The sequence below is a fragment of the Lepisma saccharinum genome, chromosome 12 (genome assembly GCF_977018435.1).
Source record: "Lepisma saccharinum chromosome 12, izLepSacc3.1, whole genome shotgun sequence".
NCBI classification, from domain to species: domain Eukaryota; kingdom Metazoa; phylum Arthropoda; class Insecta; order Zygentoma; family Lepismatidae; genus Lepisma; species Lepisma saccharinum.
Genome location: NC_139240.1, coordinates 40099108 through 40118791, shown reverse-complemented (window position 1 = coordinate 40118791; position 19684 = coordinate 40099108). Strand labels below are relative to the sequence as shown.

The 19684-nt window shown below is 38.9% G+C and overlaps 1 protein-coding gene across 1 annotated transcript in view; it reads right to left on the bottom strand.

Annotated features, from left to right (window-relative positions):
- LOC145996444 (uncharacterized) overlaps positions 1-15713 on the bottom strand; it is a 30629-nt gene extending 14916 nt beyond the window's left edge. Inside the window, exon 1 of the mRNA XM_083132929.1 lies at positions 15577-15713. Coding sequence (XP_082989055.1) covers positions 15577-15631 — 55 coding nt within the window. The 5' untranslated portion in view covers positions 15632-15713. The remainder of the gene's footprint in view (positions 1-15576) is intronic.
- Between the last annotated feature and the right edge of the window lie 3971 nt (positions 15714-19684).

Below are 19684 nucleotides of genomic sequence, written 5' to 3'. Positions count from 1 at the left end.
TTTACATATTTTCAAACTGTAACATTTTGGCCCTGTTGAGACAAATTCTTCACACACCGCATCCGAACCAAACTCCGTTAGTTCATCAGTCAGTTCACCAAGCGCATCACCTAATTGTGGGTGGTATTCCATCGAAGGGTTATCAATGTAGATTACAGAATCTGTGTCACAGTAGCACACTCTATCGCCTAACTTTTCCAGAAGTTCGTATAATTTAAGACGTGCATGGCAGGTTGTGAATGCACCGATGGGAACACTCACCTTGTCATTTTGTGGAGCAGCCTCGGTGACATATTTCCAGTTTACCACTACCGTGTCCTGGTTGATAAATATAACTCCACCAATAATAATGTTCGGATCGGTTATCTTATCAAGGAAATCCTTAGATTCAGTGATGATTGTAGTTTGTGAGAGGTTTTCCCGTTGGCTGAACTTTCCCCACAAAGAATTCAGGCACAGTTTTGCGAGAGTGCGTTTACCGGGGTTCACCTCAATGTTATTTTCATCCAGCAAAATCCCCTCCCTCTCAAAATATTGCTGAATATAGGTTTCTTTATTCTTTTGCGTCTTACACCACATCGGCCATCCACTTGCTTCCTGTTTTATTTTCAGGAAGGTGTTCACATACCCCGTAAACAGCCCCCCCGTTTTTGTGGCAGGGTCATACACAGCTGTTTCATATTTCCATACTTCAGATACCGACAGTATGGTATAACCAAGAGAACATGCTTTACGCATTTCCGCTATCACCCACGTTCCTGAAAGTGCACGTTGTTCTACAGAATGTTGACAGGTACCTTCACATTTTAATTGTAATCCACATTCCTTGCACAAAACAAACATGAGTTTCTTGTTCATTTTTGTGGGTAATACAGGGTGAAGAAGTGTTTGAGGTGGGAGGACTTTACATTTTATAAAACCTTCCATGGCTAATATCTCCGGTACAGAAGGCATGGAATCTTCAAGGAATATGGTAGGGTGTCCTATTGGGTATACACAGTATTTGTTAACATAGGGGTAGAGACTGGTGAAATCATAGTATTTCAGCTGTTCACCCTCCTTGATTTTATAATAAGTTCTCACAGTCTCCACTCTACCACCATATAATGCATCACGAGGGTTTAGAGGTGTACACTGGACAACTGGATGTGATGACAAGTATTTATCAAGTTGTGGGTCAGCGTCCAATATTTTCTTAAAGTCACACTCCCACATAGTTACCACATTATATCCTTCAGACTGAAGAGCACTGATTTTACGACATGTTGTTTCATATCGAAATGCTGCCGTGTTCACACGGTCGACATAATTGTTGTTTTGAGTTTTCTCCTGCTGGTTGCTACCATCCTCTTCTCCCGCTTCTCTGTCAAACTCCGGATATACACACCGGTTTGTGGATATACATCGTGGACAGCCATGAAACCAGCACCCGAAAAACTCGTAACAGGTTTGTGTCTCTTCACGGAAACCGTCTACTTTGAAGCGTGCACCCAACACATATCTCTCACGGGTTCTCCCACCGTGGATGATTGCGAAATTGTTTTGCTCCTCGACATATGTTAACCATTTCAATGCAGCCTTCGACATTATGTCGGCATGGTGGTAACCTCCTTGGGGGATTATACCAATGCTCTCACTAGGCATGAACTGCTGTCTGTAGATTAATGAACATACGGATGCTATTGTAATACACTTTTGGAAGATGTCTATTTTGCTAATATCCATAAAATTCTGTCTTAATTTTAAACAACCCTGCCTCAATAGTGTCACGTCCTTAATGCAATATTCCAACAGCTGTTCTTTGTTGTTGAAAGGAACATTGTTCTTGCGTTCGTTTTCGTACCATAGCATAAATTTAGTTTGATCTTCCACAGATTTCATGTGATCATATCCGTATGCTGAAGGCGGTGGCATTTCTCCTACGTAATTTCGATGTTCGTAGGTATTCCACAAATGTGGATAATATCCTTTCTGCATCGGTAAGCCGAAGAGTTTGGAAAATCCAGCAAGGTTTGATTGAACGTAGTTTAAACTATCGATGAAATGTAGATTCTGATACTTCATGCTCATGATTTTCGTTCCATTCAAAACAATTCTAGCTGCCATTCCTCTTTCCAACATTCTGCGTAACAGAAATGTTGAGTCATATCCACGTGCATTGTGTGCACAAATAGTGACGTTATTGAATTTGTGTTGCAGTTCCAGGTACGATAAAAATGTATCGACTGGGTCATCCCAAAATACATATTGACGTATTCCGCAAACTCGACAAGGTATTGATAAATCTTCTTGTAAATAACATGCATGACAGGCTGTTTGGATCACGATCAGATTTGGAACATGAAGAAAAGAATTGTTTTTTTCTGTATAAGGGACATCAGTGTAACATTCAAAATCGTAAAATATCAACAAAAATTTGGACCTTTGTTGGGGGTTCGGAATTGGTATGTAACAGTGATGGTTGATCGGTTTTACCTTTTTGCACGTTTTACAGTACTTTGCATTGCAGTCATGTTTCTTTTCATGTCTGTTACTTGTGAATACGATTCTGTAACATTTTGGACACTGCTGAATTTCACTACACACTGTACCATTTCGAAACGATGTAGACATATGCCTAGTGAAACATCCACGATCTTTGAATATTCTATGGCACACCTTACACGTGATGGAGGTGTTAGATTGCGGTACACATGGTGGTGTGGCACGGCACATAGAGCATATCTGTTTACAAGCGTGACTGTGTGGTTTACCAAATATCAACTCATTACACCCGCGACATTCCTGCGTTGCTGCAAATGCCCCAACACGATTAACAATAACATCAAAATGTTGCTGAACGTCATCATACAAGAGGTAGATGCATTTAGACACATTTCGTACTTGCCCCTCAAAGAGTATGTCTTTAGGATCTCGAAGACTGTTGTACACAATTATCTTATAATCGCTAAGGTATTGTTGGAATTTTCTGAGTTCAGGTATCCCACTTCCGATACATGCATCGGCTGTCAGATTCACACCAGCTTTAATCATCAGGTCAAACACAGGTTTTTGCAGTTTGAAACCGGCTCTGTAGGAATTATAGGCAGGATCTCGATCTGCATGTGCCTTCCCTATAATCAGAGCTTCAACCAAACACAAAGGCTTATCTCTATTTCGCACACGTACAACACTTCTTTTCACTGTTGAAGCCATGTGATTCGAAAGACAATACACACGTTTACCACCACCACCACCAACCGGTATGTTAACGTGGTCAGCTTTTAACATTAAACGGTCTGTAAAGTGAAAGGTCTTAGCACTCTGAAGTATTTTAGACAGAATATCCCAAACCATATCAGGTTTCAACTGATCACATCTATGCCATCCCACATAAATATCTTTCACTGTCACATCGGATACATTAGAAAGTGTGAGACCGATCTGATCACTATCCTTGGCACCTTTTTTCACATAAAGCAGTAAATTTTCCACACCCTCACGTATCCAGGTCTGGGGGTCTACATTTTCGGGTTGCTTGGAAAAACTAAATTCTACACGTTGTCCTTTAGCACGGAATTTTGGATAACTACGTTCTTGTATATTGTGGAATATAATGTTACCAATAGCTTGGTCCACCCAAGGCACATGCTTCCTTTTCCTACTCTTCTTACCTCCAGAAGACTCAGATGTAGGGTCAGGCACATTCTCGATCGAAGGCGTTGGATCAGGCCTCCATGAAGGTCCTGGTACAGGTTCCGGTGCATTTGGGGGTACACCACCTCCTTCTCCAAAAAGTCCGGGATCGGGTCTCCAAGACGGTCCTGGTCGAGGCTCCATCCCCGGTGTGGGAGCACCATCCCCTGCCATTTCTGGTGGTGAAAGAGGGTCGGATGCGCCTTGATGCGATTCGGAAGATGCAGTCCCCTTCGAAGACGTCCATTCTTCCCCGGAGAGCTCTGGTACGGTCGTTGTCACAGTTTGCAGCATCCGATCATACTCCTCCACTAAGGTGATCGTCTCTCCCAAGATGATCTTTTGCGCAATATGTAACAAAACTTCCTGGAGCTGTTTGGGTGTTTTGAAATACCCATCACGAAATAGCGCAAGCAACTCGTCACCGGATAACTGCCAGTACATGGTTCCACCACGATCGTATCACTGAGACTGGGACAATGTGGTTTTATATGTAGACACGATAGCACATTCGCTTCCGGTTGGTTTTGCACTTCCTCGAGATAATTCGCAATCTTCTAACTAGGCACGATAACACAATCACACATTCTTCCGGTCGATTTGTGAACTACCTCGAAATAATTGAGTCTATCTATTTATTGTGCTTGAGGCGTAGAATACAAATATGGTGTCATTTGCGGTCTAGCATTTTCGGTTACCGAGATATCAGGATTTGAAGTTTGAAGGTCATTTCAAGGTCAAGTTTCCAATCGATAGATCTCGAGGCGTAGAATCCGAATATGGTGTCATTTCCGGTCTAGCACTTCCGGTTACCGAGATATCCGGGTTTGAAGTTTCAAGGTCATCTCAAGGTCAAGGTCAAGTTCAAGGTCATCAAGGTCAAGGTCAAGGTCATCTCAAGGTCAAGTTCAAGGTCAAGGTCATCTCAAGGTCAAGGTCAAGGTCAAGGTCAAGGTCATCTCAAGGTCAAGGTCAAGGTCAAGGTCAAGGTCATCTCAAGGTCAAGGTCAAGGTCATCAAGGTCAAGGTCAAGGTCATCTCAAGGTCAAGGTCAAGGTCAAGGTCATCTCAAGGTCAAGGTCAAGGTCATGTCAAGGTCAAGGTCAAGGTCATGTCAAGGTCAAGGTCAAGGTCAAGGTCATCTCAAGGTCAAGGTCAAGGTCAAGGTGTATATGTATATGTAATATATATATATACTCTGACATATGTGTGTGTGTGTGATATATACATATATATATATATATATACTGTTATTAGCGGTCATTAACTTACGGTTACAAAGGTATACGGTTTTACACTTTAACCATGAGTTATGTGTGTTAGCTGGTTCTGTGACATACTGCGAATGGTTTGTCATTCTCGTTAGCAGAATATGATACCGCTATCCACCCACTTCCGTACAGAGATATCAACATCCACCCATTTCCTTACAGAGATATCAACATCCACCCATTTCCTTTTGATATTGCGAATGGAAAATGAAACTTGTCGAATACACTGACAGTGTTTGTTCTGACATCTTATAGAAGCCATCAAGAATATGGAGAGAGAGAACTTTGTAAGTATTCCAAGTAAATAATTAACATAATCATTTTTTATATATATTCAATATATGTTTATTATTTCCATTTATTCAAAATACATATATGGATCAGAAAAAACAGTGTTACTCTGCACACATGTCAAGTTATATACATTACATATATTGAAATAACGAAAATTGAATAAGATGATTAGTGTGTTAGCATTGTTAGTTTTTAGTTATCCAATTTTCGTTTTTTCAAAATCTCTAGCATCCTCTTCTCCATTTCACCTTCTGTACCCCCCATTTTATCTATACCTCTCTGCTTCCGCACACCTTTGAAAACTTCCATCAGTTCAAAACACACTTTCATGCTGAAGTGGGATGGTACATAGGTAGCTTTTTTTATATTTTCAATAAACCCCTCGAACATCTGACTTGTTTGTTTCTTCTCGAATATGTACGTGAACAGCTTGACGAGGTTGTCGAGCCTAACCTCCATATCCTTGCACACCTCTTCCAGATTTTCCAACAACTCTCCAGTTAAACCATTCTCCTCGCAAAAATCTACAAAGCACGCAATCTGCTTCTCAGCCTGCTTCGCATGGGTCTTGCTCCATAGATTCCTTCTCTCACCTCCACGTTCAGCTTCATTTTTCACATTCGCGTGTAGGAGGTCAAATTCGAACGGTAGGGATGCCATCTGGAAATAAGAAACAAAAAGTAAGACATATGTTTTTTGTTTTCAGGAAAAGTTTTTCACCATGGGCAACATGATGAAAACACAGTTCATATTAAAGCAGATATTCGGTGTGATGACGGGTACGGAAGAGACGTTTCTCAGAAAGATAAGGAATATATCGGCGAAATATGACAGCATAAATCAGCAAAACAGAACTTTCTTCAAGCAAAAAAATAGACGCCATGAGGGGGCAGTTGGACCAGATGGAAGGGGAGCTGAACCGGAGATTCGGTACTCATGATATGCAGAACCAGATTCTGGACGAGTGCCGTACCCACCAAACAGGGTAAATACCATATTTTATAATACAATATTTTTGACACGTCTATTATATTGGAATACATTTTTTCTGGAATTCTCAAATTATAATTTCTTATACACGCATATTTACAATTTTTCGATTAAAGTATCTGATAATTCCCGATTCACACATAGAAACATATTTTCCTATACTTACAAACGTTCTTCTAAATTTAAACATTTTAATCATTACTAATTCGTTCTATATATTTATATGCATTTTCTCACCAAATATTTCTATTTATTTACAGGTTCGATACTCTCCGAAAAAGACATGTAAGACGTTACCACCTCTACAGCGTTTTAGTTTCTCGTATACATGATGGGTGGCATTTTTTTCCCCCCAACTACGTCGAAATTCTGCTTCGCTAATACAACTACCCTCATACCATTTCTCTTCCGTACTCCCACCTGGACGTATCGATGATTCCGGTATACTTTCAGGAGCAGGTACGTCACTACTACAATCCGAAACTGGTTCAGCTGGGGATAATTTTCCAATCACCCCACCGAAAAACGTCAACACCCAGGACACCAAACCCATCATACTCACCTTCGAATAACGGTTCTATCGCTTCCTCCGGTAACAACTATCTCCAATCATGTACACAGCTGAAGATGTCTGGTGAATAGTGAAATTCAAACACAACGGAACTTTTTATATACCTACCTACCCCTCCTCTTCCTCGCTGATAACTTCTCCCTGAAGTTCCTTGCGCATCCTCTCGCGCAGAGCGTCGAGTGCCCACGTACCTCGTCGATCCTCCTCCCCCGGTATCGCATACACATCCACCTCTTCGGAGAAACGTACTTTTTTCTTTTCTTTCCTTCCGTTCTCCATCCAGCAAAAAACAGTATCACATTTTCTCTATCTTTGCATTTACAGTCCCAACCGCAATCAGCACATGTTCCTACACAAATAGCATTTATCTCAACTAAACTGATAACCAACGCCCCTAAAACCAATTAGACACATCCGCTCTTTTCCTTTTTGGCCGCTCTCCATTCCGCCGCCTACTAACGTATCCTGCACACAGTCATACCTTATCAACGTTCCCACAAACTTCTACACGCCCATTCCAAGAAACACCGGACATGTCCCAACACGTGTTCCACAATCTCTCCATATCGATTCAACATCCCAACACATTTCCTTTCCAACTCCTTTATCTTCTCAACAGTTCACTCTTATCAACTTCAACAGTCATTTACGCCCCCCCAACCGAAACGGAAACCCATATCATCATTCCCAGAAAACCAACCGTAGTCACTTCCTCATTAACAACAGGAAACCCCAACCCATATCAACATTCACAGAAAACCGTCACCTCAGCATTAACAACAGAAACTTATAACACATTCCTACACAAACCCAAAAGGCAACGCCCCAAACATGTTCATTTCTGTCCTCCATTCATAAGCATGTTCGAGCATGTTCAAATTTAGAGCAAATACATACCAGTTGGAAACACTACTCTTTTTATTCACATTTGGCAACACTCATCACAATTCACACACAATTATTCTCCTCTCCATCCACTTATCATTTCCGCCCAATTAACAAACCCCCACCCCCTCTTATCTACTTCCTTATCTCTCTTATCTTATCTACTTCCGGTTCAAACGAAATTTATACGAAGTTTTCTTCGTCAACGCCGGTGCGTTACTACTGTTGTTCCTGGTTGAGACTGAAAATTTCCTTTTAATTGCAGAATGGATGGTTCCACAGTTTTGAAAATTCCAAACTTTAAGTTTTATGTGAGAGGTCAACATCACAAACTTTATGACTAAAATTTCCATGTAACAAGGAATATATGCATTTCAGTACACTAACTCTATGAAATGAAAAAAAAAAAGACAATGAAAAAAGCTTGTGCTGGATATTCATTCATGTCTCCTCAAGGATATAATAACACTATAATAACATAGTTGAAATGGAACCCCTGAGGAGAATGTGCAAGTTGTTCAACTCAGTGTCTAGTAATAACCCTAGCATCGATCTTTTCAGATTTAAAAGTCATTGTATTTTCTGAACACTGTAGCCTATACAAACAGGACACAATTAAGATTGATATGTTCATAATCTCACCCTAAATTAGACATTATCTATTTTTTGTTTAACATTATTTAATATAAAATACTGTTTCAATTTCACTGTCGTATGTTTATCATTGTGTCTCTTATATGTGCAACTTATTACTCAGTATCTCTATTACACTACTACTATTTACATGTATATAAGCTGATTACCTCTGTATAACTTGTATACAAATATTACATAAACTCTATCAAATCAAGCAATACATGAAATCAGTCATGTTTATAAGTATGTTGTAGATTCAAATGTCATATTTCTCACTTGATGTAATATTTTTTTTGTATTACTTTCTTGTGTAATCTGTGAACACTGTAATTGGGCATGTGCCTGTGTGTTCGAAATAAATAAATAATAATATAAATGCAATATAATTAGTCTCTGATATTTTAATTATTATTGTATAATAGTATTAATTATTATTGTTATTATTCAAATTTTATCAATTGCCTGATCCTCCTAAAAAGTTCTAGCGAATCCCCCCCCCCTCCGAAATGTTTCCTGCATACGGCATAGGTGAGGCCGTTATATGCAGACCCGAATATCTATGATTGGGCACACCGGTTAGTTATGAGTAGGGAGTGTAAATTGATGACTAGAGCCCGGAAGTTCAAGCATTTTTTTCGTTAAAATAGGCAGGCAAAAAGGCATTTATAATGTGAAAAATAGGCACTAAAAATGAGAAAAAAGGCAAAATAAACCGAGAAAAAAGGCAAAATAAACCGAAAATAGGCACATTTGGAAGTCGCTTACTTTTATCTATAATTTCTGGCAACATGTTAAAATCTACATTGGGAAGAGCATTTCAATTTTCTCCGTCTTGATTGCACATAACTACAAGGTGTTTTTTTTAAGTTCTCAACATTCATTGATAGTCGTCTGTCAGAGAGAGACTGTTATTCATAATAGAAAATGATCTTTCTACTTCGACAGAAGTTATTGGAGCATACATAAAACAAGCTAATGTAGCTGGACTCATTTTGGTAACAGCATTTTCACCTTTTAGAATATCACAAATTGTTTTCAATTGTTTCAAGTCCTCATTTGCAATTACTACCCGTCTGCACTTTTCCGCAACAGCTGACTCCTTTTCTCCTGGCACTTCCATCATCTGCTGCATAGATTCCTCGAAGATTTTCATGGATGCTATAATTGTAATTGGCTCTGGCAATGCACTATAATGTGCAAAAATAAACTTGAATAGCACAGGAGTTTTTCCACTTCACGAATTGAAGCCGCTTCATTTTCTGGAAGAGCATCGATCACCTCACTGATTTTTTCAAGGTTGTTAGCATAATATATAGCTGCTGATATCCAAGTTCCCCATCTGGTCAAGACTGGTTGCGGAGGTAAACTTAGCTTAGATGCAACTTCCTTAAATTTTTGGGTTCGAGAGGGAGAAATATCTTCTTTGTGTTCGAAATCAACCTCTCCACTTCAGCAGTCAATCATGCACAAGGAAATGTTAACCGAAAGGCAATATCCTAACTGAGCATGAAATACATTTTTCTCACACTTTTCTCCTTCAGCAATGTTGAAACATGCACGAGTTCAATATTACTTAAATAAGGCAAAAATTATTCACATAATAAACGGAAGAAAAATAAATGCCAACAACGTTTTTTGGGAGAAAAATAATTTGTATATACATTTTTTTAAAAAAAATAGTCAAATTTCATTGAAAAAGGCAAAAAAAGGCATTATAATTAAAAATAGGCAGTGGGGTCCCAAATAGGCAAAATGAAAAGGCTTCTAAAACATTCGAAACAAAATAAGAAACATACATCCGGAAAAATTTTATCAATATATGCAGTAGATAAAAAGAGGCATTTTGCCAAACTTCTGGGCTCTGTTGATGACCTAAAGAATATAGGTATATGACCTATAGAATGTCATAAAAAATTGGAAAAAATGACATAAAAAATGACCATTAAATTTGTTATTATAGTTTCAGGTTAAAAATTGAAATGAAAAGGAAATTAAACAAAATACAATCTTGTTTTTTTTTTAAAAAAAAAGGCTCCAAATGATACCACATACACATTCAATCAAAATATGCAACGAGGATTTCCAAAGGAAACAACCGAGTAATTTTTAAACAATTTAATGAAGAAGTCGTATACATTGAATGAATTGGTGTAAAATGCACTAATTTCCCGCATCTGTGCTTGTAAACTGCAATCTTGCGAGATCTATATAGGCCTATGTTCACTTTGGTCAAAAGACTCAAGAATGTTACCAAAATGAAAGAAGTGATAAAATATGACGAAACAATACACCGAATATAGCGAAAAATGACGAGAAAAAGCCGAAAATCTGGGAAAATGACCTAAAACCCGAAAATTGGCAAAAAATGCAAAACATTGCACTTTGAAATTACCTTTTTGGGATCTAGGCGAAGTGTAATATTGTGTATATTTAACGGCCATCGTGTCCGAGATGTCCTAAAAAAAATGACATTTCATCAACTTCCGCTCCCTAGTTATGAGCAGAGAAGTATAGGCTACCAAGTCGAGATTTAGTACAGTAGTCTCGTGAATGAAAAAGCTTGCCTCCTTACAACTTGCGAATGAAATATCTGTCTCGCGCTTCCTCCACGATGACGTTTTTGCTTTGTGCCAACCTCCATGGCGGAGTGGTTAGCACAGCCCGCTACGACGCCACTGGTTCCGGGTTCGAATACCAGCCTGAGTATGGGTGTTCTTTGTGAGAGTGTCTTCATCAATTTCACCATATCATCAATCATCCTCATCGTCGCGATTAGCCAAAAGTGGCAGAAAAGCGACGATAAATAACCAAGTGAAGTATTTGGTTTGTAATGCAGGGCTCCTGCGTTCTATCATCACCTTCTCAAACTGGAGAAAGCCGAATGGCTTATTCTAGTCACGTGAGCGACGTCATCATCTGTAGGCGAGACAGCCGCCATGTTTGATTATTTGGTGGAAGTAATGTTGGATCTTTTTTAGCGTATGTGGAATTGCAATGCAATTTTAAGAACTGCAACAAAGTATAAGTGAAGTGGGAGCGTACAAGGAATATAGTCTATAAATGTTGTGTTCCCAATTGTAGAGGAAATTATGATGAGAACAGTAGATTTCCTCAAGACGATACTGAAAGAGAGACATGGATTAGGGCAATTCCACGTAAGTTTGACCCTACGATGAACTCCACGGTAAGTAACACAAACTTTATACTTATAAATAAACGAGAGAAATAGTTTACTTCATAATGTAAAGATTTAATGTGCACGAAATAGGCATCTAACATACTTTTAGATTTGGTCAAGTTTTACTTGTTTCTTGCAAATCATTTTTGATCACCAGTATCGAATTGGTAAATCTAACCAAGCTAATTTCTTTAGAAATGCCAAATGTAACTTGAATTACTATATTTGGTTAACGTTACATAGTTGTTTATCGTTGCAAAATGAATTGTTTAACGTTATAAAATATTGTTACATCTACCAAAGCAGTCTACTGTTTCGATAACATGTTCGTCATCGAGAATTCTATATAATTTATACAAATTTTTAGTTTCAAAGTATGCTTAAGGAAAGAAAACTATAGAACTGAGCAAAATTAAAAAAATATGCACATTTATATTCTTACTTTTATCTCGCTTTTCTGCCTCTTTAAGTTAATCGGAGATAATGGAAGGCAAGTTGATATTTAGGTTATGCATTAAAATACAAAGTACATTGTGTAACAACAAGCAATTTGTTGGAATATTTTCTTGTATAATTATACAAGAATATATTGTTTATGTTTCAAATAGACGTTTTCACACAAAAAGCATACTTTTTACCGAGCTATGTGAATAAGCAAACATAGTCATTTTCTTTAAAACTCCGGGAGAAAATATTATTTTCCTTTCAACAAAAGTATTACATGTCTACTTGAGGACAGGTTAAGTAACTAAATACTGTACATGTGTATTGTTAATAAATTGTAAGAGCTTTCCCAGTTTGTTCATTCTATGCTGGTGAAATTGAATGTCATACCCTCCTACGGTCTTTTTACTGCCAATTCCTGGCATTCTTAACCTCACGTCATGATTTGCTGAAAATTTTCATGATAACCACACACTTGTATTTCTATATTTAAAAAACGGTCACAATTTCTGCAAGATTTCCATTCCCTTATACTTAAGTTCTGCTTGTATAAAGCAAGTACCTAATAGTCCACTTCATTCTAAAGCTCCCACTTTACCTTTATGTTCCTAGTTATAATCCCATTTTTCATTATGCTATTTCCAGGTGTGCCAAGCACATTTCAAGACTGGAGACATTGAATGGGAGACTGTGCATGTGGATGACCATACAGGAAAAATCTTCACAGTTGCTTTGGCAAGGCCTCGGATCCGTCCAGGTGCAATCCCATCAATTTTCCCTGGATGTCCATCATAGCTGTCTTCTAGAACGCAAAATGAAGAGGCGCGAGAATGTCCAGAAAAGAAGAAAGAAATGAGGGAGGCAGAAGCTTTAAGAAGAGCAATTTCAGACAGTATAGGGACAAAAAAGGAGAATGACTCAACTTCAACTTTGTTGAAGGCCGACACAAAAGAAGTAAACTCCCCACATTCTAAACTTTGTTGTTTGCCTTATTTAATTGTTAAAAAAATAATTGAGTGTTGGTACTACAAAGTGCTATCTGTCGTCGTCCTTTCATGAACGGAAAGACAATGAAATAATAATAATAATAATGAAAGTGCTAGCGATGCTTCTGTGAGTTTATTAATTAGTTAGGCAACTCGGCGAATTTCCTCTGAACGTAACATGCGGGGTTTAACTTATTCTATTTGTTTCTACTTTTTTTTTTACAAAAACTGTAACGAGTTTTATGTAAAACTTAAAAATATTACGGATAATATTTCACAAATACACATATATTTTTTTTTAATTTTCCACCAGGAAGTTTGTAACGATTTTCAACATGAATTTGTGTGATATTAGGGATTTTTTTGTGGTGTGGTGGCCAAAGTTGCTTCTTGAACGAAGAATGTTGGTGTAAATATTTAATATTTTCTTCTATCTCTTCTAACTATATTTACGGTGAAGGTAAATGTTAAAATGTTACTTCCTCTGAGCTTCCAGTCCTTCCAAAAAAAGAAAAACGAACTTAAATTCTCTACGATAAAATATTGTCTTCCTTATACAGCGTTAAGATGATCGCCTCCAGATGATGACGTCAGGACTGAGCGCTGCGGCCTGAGCCTCTAAGATGGTCTTGGTTCTATACCGTGTGGGGACATATGACACTGGTTTGGATCCCACTTTAAACTGTAGGTAAAGTCCCGATTAGCCTAAAATAGACTTAATACAAGTCTGGATTTCTTCTCGAATGAAAATAATATAGCTTTTAGAACATCTAAAATAAACTACAAACATAAGTTTATGCAGCTTAAATGTAACTCACCCGTAAATCAAACTGCTCCTACCTCTTGGCATGAATACGTCTCAAGATAAGACGATTTCAATTTCGCAGGATTGACTTGACGACGATAAATTCCCATATATTATATATAATCTCTTATATCCGAACACCTTGTCGAAATGGAATTCAACTCATGCTTTATCATGCATCTTTAACAATCTATGGACTCTCGTACATTTTGGGATTATAATATATGGAAATTTATCATGGTCAAGGACAGCCTTTGTAGCTCTGTAGCATATATATGCTCGTATATAATACTGTATATGGTTGAGTGAAAGAAAAGCCTGTATAACATCTTAACTTCGCCATCAAAATAAGGTATAGGGGGCTAATAATAATTGTCTCAGTCTCCCCCTCGACAAGAATTGGAGGTACTAGTCTCGTTCCGTCATGATTTGTAAATACTGGTTTCGGCATCACGAGCAAGTGATCAACAAATGTTATATGACGCCTATTTTTCAAAGATTACACAATGAGGAAGTACCAAGTTTTACTGTGCCCAAGCAGTGGCGCATCCAGAAGTTACAGTTGGGAGGGGCAAATCAATTCCAACCTACACTTGCTTCATCTAGAGTTTTGTTTTTAAGTCCACTTTAGGAACAGATAGGCTAATCAGGACTGAGTCTACAGTAGTGGCTGATCCAGATGTTACAGTTTGGAATGCGAGTACGTTACCTCACCTAGAATAAATTCTGACCTACAGTTATATTGTTTTATATACCAAGCTGACTTCCAGAGATTAGTGTTTTGCAAAAATAGGGATCCAGAGCCGGATTGTTATCATTTTAATGTCGTTGTCATAATTACCTCTATTGCCACGGCAAACTAATTGATCAGATACGAGGGGTAAACTGAATAAACAAAGAAAACAAAAACTATTCTCTCAAGGGGTCTCGAGTTCGATCCCATTTTGAGGCATATGACAAGAGGTTCGGGTCCAAATTTAAACTGTAGGTCCAGTTACAATTAGCCTATCATGAGTATTGATTGATTGATTGAAAAGGAACAGTTGGGAGGGGCAATCGTCCCTATCGCCCTCCCTGTGGATCCGCGCCTGTGCCCAAGAGACTTAGATTTTTCATAAACCGACAAGTTTCCATTATGAATACATTATTTTGTTAACGCTAGTTAACATACATATTACAAGCTTCATTTGTTGTGATTTAAATGCTGTCACCAGTTTTTTCACGTAATTGCTAAAAGCCAGTGGTGAACAAATGTACAAGTCGTTCTAAGCTATATCTTTTATCTAAGGCTATAATATCAGAGATAATATGAGCTCATCATTGTTCACGATGAACGAATAACACTTTTATTTCTACAATATCATACAAACAGTAGATATTTAAAATTTCGATTTACACAATACAATGTTTATATGACGGTAATCAGTGCACAAAATGTAAATCCACTAGTGGAAGTGTGTTTATTTAAGTAGATTTTCAATGTGTAGTTACTTTTAAAGCGTTGTCTTTCTACAACATTTATTTAATTGTGTCACCTTTGTATCACATTGCTGTATTAGTTACAAGCTACTTTTCAACGTTTGAAGACATTTTAGTGCATATTCCCGACATCAATTACAAAAAAAGAAGACGAGTCACTCCAACATACCGGTAGAAATCGGGAGTGAGTCAACGCATGCCATCATCGTTGACCTGAAAGCGAAATACGGTTCCGTGTTGTCAATTCTCACTACAACGCCCACTTTCACTCCCTCCCGCATTCAAGACAAGTTGTTTACATGGCACATGCTAAAATTCCAAATTCATTACATTCACATGGAACGACAAGATCCAAAACTTACCTGCAAAAGCTTCGCTCCAAAAAACAAGCACACACAAAGCTACAACATTCGACATTTTCGCTCTTTACTTTTCTTGCACAAACAGTTGATTCTTCCTGTCACCTTTCTTGTGAGAAGCTAGCGCCACAGCGACCAGGTTAAGAACTAAGCGGTCACCGACTGCAGAAGGGAGGAGAATAGTGCTGAAGGAATGCCGTGCCCTTGTAACGAAACGGTGGCACAATTCTGAGTAATAAAGGGTCAGTGGTGTTGTTCTACGTACGGCCCTCAGTCTTAGATATGCTTTTTATCTTGTTTTTGTTGTGTATTTTCTAGCTTCCCAGATTAATCACAATGATTATGAAAGAAACAAACACACTTACACATCCTTGTCTTATTCAGGATTCGAACCTAGAACCCCTGGCTTCGTATTGCGCTACGCTAACCAATCCGTCACGGAGACTAACAGTGGGATCGTTGGTGAAGAGAAATTAATCAGGATATTATTAAATTCTTAATTTCTTAAGAAACTGGAGGTTCAATTAACACAAACACCATTAACCTTTCTATTTAATGGGAATCACTCGTCCTTGTAACGAAACAGTAAAATCTTCAATTAATATCATGTAAATTACTTCTGAGGGCTGAATCCACAGTTGAATCATTACAGTCGAAATTCTTCAAGACATCGCTTATTATTTTAGGGTTCGGGACAGTTCCGCGTCGAACATTTCCGCGCTCGCACCCAGGGATGGGACTCAGGGAGTCCATTTCAAAATCAAAATGTCAGTATTCCATGTTACTCGCCTGGCCCCCCCACACTTTACCTCCGCACTCGAGGTTCGGTGCAATTCGTACTCGGCTCTGATTTGTCTAGGGGTATCTTTCTTTGTACGACAATGCACGTGGGTTGCTACAAGTCAACATAATTATATAATTCACTACAAGAGACAACGGATAACCTTTGCGAAACCTTATTGCTATAGGGGGATAAATTACCTTGTCCAGCTTTTGTGAAATTAAAAACGGAAATTTTGGATAATTTCTATAGTTTAATTAACGTAAAATTTAAAGTATATACATGTCGTTTCCGAACGTTCATTTCTCTAATTATTTATCGGGCCAAAACTCTAATTTTTGATGTTGGAATCTCTATTGTTTGTACCTGGATGCTTTACATTTCATGAATTACATCGGAAGTACGCTTGTCACAAGGTAGACTCGCGTTTCTCCAAGAAACGTCTTAACAGGCGCTAGGCCGCCCGACGTGTACATTTCTCAACCTCCACGGTGACAAGGCACTAGGCTGCCCAGCGCACCGTAATTACTTCAAAATAACATCCAGTACAAACTACCTTTTTACCTGTAAATCGGACACCAAGGCACTAGCTTGCCCGGCAATCCAATTTCTTACAGCATCCGTTTCGGGAGATCTGTCCTCCGGTCCTAGCTAACCGAAGCAAAAACAGCCTCTCCCTTCCAAGTCTCAGTTCCAACAGCCGACCTCCCCTACTCTCATCTGGGAGTTTATATACGTTTGGTTGGCGTCTGTTGCCAACGGCCCTTCTTTCAAAAAAAAAATTAATCTTTAACAGCTAAACTGCCCGCCTTTCTTTTGAACGTTCGAAACACGAAGCAAGAACAGAGAGCTACATGGTGTTTATACATGGAAAAATACGAACCTAAAAATGCATAATAAATTGATTTACACTAATCACACATATATATGTTTATACACTTGATTACCCAATTAATTAACATATTAATAAATATTTCAATAAGAGAAAAAAACACTGTTGCCCTGACTCGGGGGCAGGGTAACAGATTCCCCCTCCCCAGCGTTACAATTCAATCTGAAATTTAAATTTCAGTATGTGTGAATTGTCTTAAAGTCACTGAGAAAAGTTAAGCACTGTATCTGAAAAGAAGAAGTTCACTGAAAAAGTTATTTTTACTACACGTCAAAACGTCTCTCTGAAAAAGAAGTCTCGATTTCACTGCACTAAATGTCCTATTTCCACACGGTTTCTTCCTCCGGAATCCTGGAATCTCCTGGACATCTGGGTCATCTGGTCATCTGGACTGCTCCCAGGTTCAGACAGATTCAGCTCTTCTACCTTCCAAAGAACATGCCCGGCTCCCGCTCTAGGGTCGACTCAGCCTCTCCTCGGTCCGTCCGAAGAACCTCCGGCTCCTTAGTCCCCTAGTCCTTGCGTCTGGGACATCCGCGGTACTCGGTTCGACTTCTGCCAAATTTCAGCTTCAAATGCTTTCAAAAGTTCTATCGTTCGATCACACGACCCGACTTTAAAATGGCTTTCTAATTTTTCCATTTATAAGGAAACTTTCCCTTCCTTTTCCGGGCATCGAACTGCCATCCTTCAGCATTCTCTTACCGATGAAATTCTCATGTCTTCATGTTGACAATTGTCAACACCCTTTATCGGCAAAAGGTTGACATAACATAAAATACAACAGTCCATAATTTTAAATCTTACATTCACATAAAATGAATTTACCAGGACTCAAATGTGTAGCGACAATAAATCAGGAACTTAATTACTACTGTACAAACTAGAAGTCGGTCACTCGGCTTCCTTTCCATCATTTTTTACAGCCCTTCTACCCCCTCCCCTTGAGATGGATTCTCAGGGTAGAATTTAGGGACGAGTGCTTTCCCTCACACTTCTCAAATTTCTTCTCGGAATGACCTTCAGCTGGTCAACGTTAGCTAGAACTCTCTTCCCCTCACCTTCCTTTTCCAAAACAACATTATTTGGAGTAGTGAAATTCAGAATTCTGTAGATCCCTTTGAATTTCGGGAAAAAGCACGCAGTTTGCTTATTAAAAGCAGACGAAATTCTGTGCTCTTGAAGCAGTACTCGATCTCCTGCACGAAGATTAACCTTTCTTCTACCCTTATTGTAGGCCTTTGACGCCTTTTGCCTCGTCTTTTCCTCTTTTTCTCTTGCAGATTCGAAAGCCGCGCCCATTCTTTCCTTTAACTGTATGACGTAATCCATCTGTCTCTCCGCCGTGACGTCTTCCCCGGTTCCATCTTCCCTCTGAAGCTCTATTTTCCGAGTGTCATGCGGTGTGTACAAATCACGTCCAAAGAACAAGAATGACGGCTTCAATCCAGTCATCGAATTCGTTGCATTATTAATGGCAAAACTTATCGCGTCCAAGTTTTCAGCCCACGACGAGTGTTCTCTGCAGAACTTCCCAAGTGCTTGCTTGATTATCTTAATCGCTGCTTCTGATTTGTTTCCCTTCGGTCTGTACGGCGTAATATAGACAGGCTTGCAATTCACAGAACGCAACGTCTGCGAATACAGTTTGCTTCGAAATACACTCTGGTTGTCACTGACAACGTATTTCGAGAATCCTGACTGAAAACAGTACTTCAAGAATGCTTGCGAGATCGTCCTCGCCGTTGTAGTTCTAAGCGGTGTCAAACTAATGTGCCTTGAGAACTCATCTTGAATGACTAAACAGTACTTGTATCTCCCTTTCGTACTTGTAGGCAGTGGTCCAAAAATGTCCAGAAACACTTTGTATCCAGGCGCAGTAGCTTTCCTCGAGTTCATAAATCCCATCTTTCTGCTGTTGTCAGGATTATACTGAAGACAAGTGATACAACTTTTGCAATAGTTACTGACATCTTTGACTACTCCGTCCCAAGTATAATTCTCTAGAACCTTAAACAATGTCTTTCCATGTCCTAAGTGCGCAGATAATAAATCATCATGCGAAGATTTAAGTACTTCATTCTTTAACTTCTCTGGTACCCACAGCTTCAATCTGGAGCTAAACGGTGGATAAAGTCCAGTGTTTTCGTCAACGAAACGGTAAAGCAGTCCATCATCGTCGAGACAGGAATGCTGCAGATAAAAGTCAAATTTTCTCTTCTCTCGAGCATCCTTTATTTCAACTTCTTCTCCATTTAAACATCCAATTAATTTCGACAAGGAAGGATCACTCTGTTGTTCTCCTTTCCACATATCTTTATCATTAAGATCTACGGGCGGCGAAGTTTCGTTCTGTCCGTCCGTCTGTCTTCCATTGACAGTGTTGCCAGCTGCATCTGTAAACATCGCTTCCGTTTTCCTTTTCTGCTTCCGGTCGA